At 65.3% G+C, this 6,109-nt stretch overlaps 1 protein-coding gene across 1 annotated transcript in view; it reads right to left on the bottom strand.

Annotated features, from left to right (window-relative positions):
- The window catches only part of SHANK2 (SH3 and multiple ankyrin repeat domains 2), a 463,461-nt gene that overhangs the window by 355,732 nt on the left and 101,620 nt on the right, over positions 1-6,109 (bottom strand). Inside the window, exons 10-14 of the mRNA XM_029957270.1 lie at positions 4,924-5,112; positions 3,950-4,012; positions 3,515-3,744; positions 2,800-3,083; positions 1,216-1,312 (exon numbers count right to left, since the gene is read on the bottom strand). Coding sequence (XP_029813130.1) covers positions 1,216-1,312; positions 2,800-3,083; positions 3,515-3,744; positions 3,950-4,012; positions 4,924-5,112 — 863 coding nt within the window. The remainder of the gene's footprint in view (positions 1-1,215; positions 1,313-2,799; positions 3,084-3,514; positions 3,745-3,949; positions 4,013-4,923; positions 5,113-6,109) is intronic.

Here is a 6,109-nt window from a genome sequence, read left to right as displayed (position 1 = left end):
ATGCACGGCTGTGCCCACACACGCACACGGCTGTGCCCACACGTGCACGGCTGTGTCCACACGCACACGGCTGTGCCCACACGCGCACGCTGGCCCCGGGGAGTGGGCTACGCCCGCGCATCTCGCCGGGAAGACCCAGGCGCGGGGTGAGTCCCACAGCGGACTGAGCGAGCGCTCGGCAGTGCTCCCTTGTGGGTAAATCAGCCCGAGGACCCATAACAGATGGGGCAGCGGAGCTAAACCCACCGTGCGGCCGTCCTTCTGGGGACAGCGGGGTCGGCGCCCGAAGTGCGGTCAGGCGGAATTCGGCCCCGGGTCAGAGGCCTCGGTCCCTTTCTTCCCCAAATGTGCTCCAAGTCAGATGACTCATCCTGGTCCTCTACGTGGGTGCCGTGTCTGGGTCTTGGGGACCTGCACGCTGTCACACTGCTCTTGGCACTTTTCTGTCACATGGAAGCCTCTCCAATGAACCGCCTCAGGACGGGGTCCCGGGCCGGCGGTGGCGGGAGCAGAGGAGGTGGATTAGACAGGTGCCGGCATCCCCGGCACAGCCGGCTCCCGACCGGCCCGGAGTCAGCGGCACAGGACGGCGGGGCACGCTTCCTGACCTTCGTCCCCGAGGGCGGGCTTCTGCCCCAGCCCTCACGCTGGTTGCTAAGCGAGCTGACCCCAACCCACTGTGATGGCTGTTGGGGTCTCGCCCCCCCAGACCTCCATGGGGTGCAGGCTCCACGCCTCACAGCCTGAGTCCCGGCATCCATGAAGACGCCCCGAAACATCATGAAATTGAAATGAGGAAAGGTGGGCGTTTGCCTTGTAGACCCTTAACTACAGCCCTAGGGGGTCACTCCTCCCAAAGGGCAGCATCTGGATGGCGTGGGGGGATTCTGTGACCCCGGGCAAGGGCAGCGGGCTGCTTCTCGGACTCCAAGCCCGAGCCCGCAAAGCGATAATGTGGAAATTCTGTCTCGATCCCCATTTTGGTTTGCATATGACCCCAGGCGTCACTGGCATTGTCACCGGGGCCGCCTGAGCCATGCTAACTGACCGCGTGGCTGTTGGGGCTGCTGGGTGGGTGGGAGCCACAGATCCCTCTGGGGCTGGTTCTTCCAGCTCCCGCTGAGACTCTGAACTTGACTCGGTGAGCCGTGGGCCTTGCTGTCTCCCTATTGGTCTGAACTGCGTGTGTTTGGGTCCCGTAGAGACCCCGCTGACCTTCGCCGCGCAGCTGGACGATCCCACAGAGCTGATCAAAGCTCTCAGAAATGGCGGGGCTCACCTGGACTTCCGCGCCAGAGACGGGATGACGGCCCTGCACAAAGCCGCCCGGGCCAGAAACCAGGTGGCCCTGAAGGTACGTTCCGGAGCCCATCCCCCACGGGGTCGCCCCTGCCTGTCTGATCTCCGTGCCCTGGCCCCATCCCACGACGGCCACCTGAACTGCCCCTGAATTGTGTTCCCTCTGCGGTTTGGAATTTAGTCTGGGCCCCCACCCTCTGTTCCCGGGATTTGTAGAATCTGGTGTTCACAGAAGGTCATCTGTCCCTTGGTTCAGTCAGAGGCTGGCGTTTTCAGCCCGGACGGGCAGCGCGCAGAGCCATGCATGCTGGGGGGCTGCAAACCCAGCCCTCGGGCCCTGAGCCAGGCTCGCTGCGGCCGCTGCCACTGTTCCAGTTCTCCGGATGCTGATCTGGGGTCTGGTCCCCACCACCCCTCCCCCCGCCTCCTCCCCACTGCCCGCGGTGTGCGCGGGGCCTCCAGGAGCCCTGACGGGGAGGCCGAGTTTACACCGCCGCACCTCGTCTGCTGGCTTCGTCTGAAATTCAGCGTTCACCACACATCTTCCTGGTTTTGCCCCCCTCAGGGTGCGCGCCGAGATCCTTGATGCTGTATCTTAGGTCGTGGGTGCACCTTTTCTCTTTTCTGCAAAGGCCATGCTCACTTTGCTCTCTGCTGGTACAGAGGGGTCAGCGGGGCACAGGAGGGCTCTGGGTGCGGCAGGTGCGTGTCTGCACAAGTGTGTCTGCACGGGTGTGTGTCTGTCACAGGTGTGTGTCACAGATGTGCGTCTGCACAGTGTCCCCTGAGCTCCCAGATGCACAGTCGTCCTGCGTGCTGGCCACCACATGCAGGTTCAGGGCCAGAAACCTCGCTGTCTAGGGTAAGGGCCGGCTGGATTCCAGGAGGGCTGGGAAGTGCAGGAGCCAAGGTCAGCGTCGGCCCCGGGGCAGGGTGTGACCCTCGTGCTTCTTTCTTGATTCACTTCCTGCAGGAGGGGCCACAAGACCCATGACCACGTGTTTGGTGTTTTCTTCCAGACCCTGTTGGAGCTTGGAGCGTCCCCGGATTACAAAGACAGCTATGGCCTCACCCCCCTTTACCACACGGCGATCGTGGGGGGCGACCCCTACTGCTGCGAGCTGCTGCTCCACGAACACGCCTCCGTGTGCTGCCGCGACGAGAACGGCTGGCAAGAGATCCACCAGGTGCGCCCGCCGCCCCTCCCCCCCCCGGGCCACACGGCTCGCCCCCACCCTCCCAAGAGTTCATTTGACCCCCGCAGAGTTTCTAAGGTGTTTGAACTAGTCATCAGCAGTCACAACACAGCAGTTGCGATTTCTGACGTCTCTAGAGAAACTGGAAGGTGAGTCCAGGCCCCTGCATTTCTGTGGGGCAGAGTCGACCGGACCTGTGGGCGCCCTATAGGGCGTGGCCTCAGGTGCTTTCCGATACAGGCGGCCCAGTGGGACACCCCGTTCCCGGTACAGGCGGCCCAGTGGGACACCCCGTTCCCGGTACAGGCGGCCCGTGCGACACCCCGTTCCCGGTACAGGCGGCCCGTGTGACACCCCGTTCCCGGTACAGGCGGCCCAGTGGGACACCCCGTTCCCGGTACAGGCGGCCCAGTGGGACACCCCGTTCCCGGTACAGGCGGCCCAGTGGGACACCCCGTTCCTGGTACAGGCACTCTGGCGGGACACCCCGTTCCCGGTACAGGCGGCCCAGCATGACGCCCGATTTCCGTGCGCCGGGCACAAGTCCCCCCTGTCCCACCTGGCCCGGTGAGGTTGGGGTTCTGCCAGCTGCAGTCTCGTAAAGAAGTGGAGAGCCCCACGTGGGGTGCCTGGGCAGCCTAGGCCGTTAAGCATCCAACTCTTGATCTCAGCTCAGGTCTTGATCTCAGGGTTGGGAGTTTAAGCCCCGAGCTGGGCTCCGTGCTGGGTGTGAAGCCTACTTAAAAAGAAAAGAAAAGAAACTGAATTCCTCCTGGCGGCTCCGATGCAGTCTTTAATGGAGGCGAGGGGAGGAAGTCGTGTTCTCAGAAGCAGGGACAGCGGGGCGGTGGAGGGGACTCTCCGAGCAGGGAGGCTGGACCGTGGCTCTGGGAGAGCAGACGGGGAGTGTGGGCCCAGGACGGCAGGGGAGGCTCTGAGCTGTGCTCCGGGCGGGCAGTGACTTTGACCGCCTCCCAGGCCACCCGTCCGTTTCCCTCAGCCGCTGCGACCCTGCCTGCCTGGGGAGGCGTCAGTCCCGGCGGCCGTGTGAGCGGGGCCGCGCCCTGGGCCCGTGGGAAGGAGCCAGTGCGAGTCTCTGTGCTCATCCTGCCCGGCTCCCTCTCCGGCCCCGCGGCTGCGAGCCAGCTGCCGTTGGAAAGATGGTGTCACAGCTCCCGAGCCGAGGGGCAAGTGCGCCACACGCGATGCGCCGGGCTGGGGCGGGGAGCCGAGGGCCTTCACCGTGGTTCTGGGGGAAGAAGAGGTGGGGCAGGGCGGGCGGGCAGCCTGGGGCTTGGCTAGTCCGGAGAGGGCTCTGGGACACGGGGGCTGTGCCTGGCTGTCTGGGGCCTGCCCCGGGCGGGTCAGGACAGGTGGGTCGTGGCCCTGAGGGGGGAGCCCTAAGACAGGTGGGGGTGAGGGTGCCGCCTGGGCTCTTTGCATCTGAGAGTCACCCTGTGGGCGTGTCCTTCAGTGCCGGGATTGACTTGCCCTGGGAGGGGCCAGACGGCAGGGCCCTGGACATACAGGAGACAGGAACCGGGAGTGGCTACGGCCTGACCCCAGCTGCAGGGCCCCAGCTCGGCAGAGGTCTCCGAGCTGGGTCTCTCCGCCCTCCTGCCCTCAACCGGCCGGAGGCCTCCCAGCGAGAATCACTGTCCTCTCTGGTGCCTGTGACCGTCTGGCCGCTGGCCTGTGTCTCTCACCCCAAGGACGAGTGGGTGCGTGGGGTCCTGCGGTCGCTTCCTGCAATGCTGGCTGCAGCGGGGATTTCTGGTCCCCTGTGTGCCAGTTCTGTCCCTGAGACCCAGGCGTGGAGTCAGTCAGCAGGCACCGAAGCCACGGAACCTCGTGGTCTCAGGGCCCCACCCCTGGCGCTGAGTTTGAGCTTAGAGCCGGGGCTCCCAGGGCTGCTGCAGCCTGCTTCCCGCGGTGCCTGGTGGCTCCTGCACTGCCCTCCGGTGGTGGGTTTCTTTTTCACAACGTGCCGGAAGGGGAAGGCCAGGTCCTTACTGGAGGTCCTGGATTAAGCAGGGGAAGTGACCCAAGGCACTGAGCCCTGCTGTCTCATGTGCCCCTGCCCTGACAGGCGGCGAGGGGGGTGCGAGGCGCTGAGCAGAGGCCGGCCAGCCGTGTGGCCCGGACCTCCGAGAGTCTCTGACATCGTCCTGATCTGCCTTGTTTGTCCCGTCCCGCACCCCTGCTGGCCTGTGTAACGGGCCCAGAGAGGGCGAGCGGCCTGCCCGAGGCCACAGGCCCAGCAGCTGCCTGAGCTGAGCTCTCACCCCGCCGCTCGCACCCCTGCGTCCAGGCTTCCACACGAGCCGCCCCTGACGTGACCGCGCGTCCACGGCAGCAGGAGGTAGAGGAGGCGGGTTTTGCCCCGTGGCCGGCTCGGCCTTTCTGGCTCCGCTCTCGGGAGACGCACCTTGGAGTTCTGGGGTCTCCGGCTGTGTGTTTGAAGTCTGTCCCTGGGCCTCGCACCCTGGAGGGGGCACAGCCGCTCCCCAGCCGCTGGCCCCGCGCCCTTCCGGGGATCCCTCCGCCCGGCCTGCCCAGGGGCCTCGCCAAGGCCAGGTGCTGAAGAGCTTTGCCGATGAGCACCTGCAGCCGCCAGCTTCGGGACGCCCGCCCCCTGCAGGCCTACTCTGGAAGCGCGCGTTTCTGTCTGCACTTGTCCGCAAATGCTTTGCCCTCCAGATTGCTCTGCACAACAGGACATGGTCAAAACATTCGAAGTCGCGGAAGGAAGAAAGCGTGAAACACCCAAATGCATCCCCACAACCCAGGAGCGTCAGGGGCCGGGGGAGGGGGAGGGTTCCGTCCTCCTGTGAGCCTCCCCTGGGCCCGGGAGCAGCCTGTGGACTGCGGGTCTGGTTGGCTGGGAGCCCCTTCGAGGGTGGCCGCCCCCAGGGAGGGGAAGGCTGCGGGGGCAGGGGCCGCCCGTTCCCATGCTGTGTGGCTGCCCCGTGGGGCTTCGTGCTCTCCCTCCCTCTCCGGGGTTGGGGTCTCCCCCCCCTCCTGCTGTCGGTCCAGTGTGCTCGGGTCTGAGAGTTAGCGGCCCCTCAGCCCTGCCTGGGGCTCCGGAGCAAGAGCATGTCCTCTCTGAGCGTGTTTGCTGATCTCTAGAAGTGGCTCGGGAATCAGTCAGACGAGATAGGGCGCGTTCAGGGTGGTGTGGCCGTGGACTCGAGGATCAGTCAGACAGAGCTCTCCAGCTAAAGCAACAATTTGTGTGAAGTGCTTTCCCGCAGTTACTTACAGGGACAAGTGCGCTGTCCAGCAGCCACCAAAATCTTCGCCTGGCCACGCCCCCACCATGGTCGTCATCGCCTGGCCACGCCCCATCCCCCCCTCTCTTCCTTGCCCGGCCACGCCCCCATCTCATTCTTGCCTGGCCACACTCTCATCACTGTTCTCTTGGGCTGGCCACGCCCCCATCGCAGTCCTCTTGGCCCTGCCATACTCCTGTCACTGTCCTCCACTGATGCCCATGTCCCCGTTACTCATCTTCACCAGCTGTGTCCCCGTCAAGGTCAAGGTCTTCCTCACCCGGCCACGCCCCTGTCAGGGTCCTTCACTGATGTCCACGCCCCCATCACTCATCCTCGCCC

Source organism: Suricata suricatta, chromosome 11, assembly GCF_006229205.1.
Source record: "Suricata suricatta isolate VVHF042 chromosome 11, meerkat_22Aug2017_6uvM2_HiC, whole genome shotgun sequence".
In the NCBI taxonomy this organism is placed as follows: Eukaryota; Metazoa; Chordata; class Mammalia; order Carnivora; family Herpestidae; genus Suricata; species Suricata suricatta.
The sequence above is the reverse complement of the archived record's forward strand: the minus strand, read 5'-3'. Positions and strand labels throughout refer to the sequence as shown.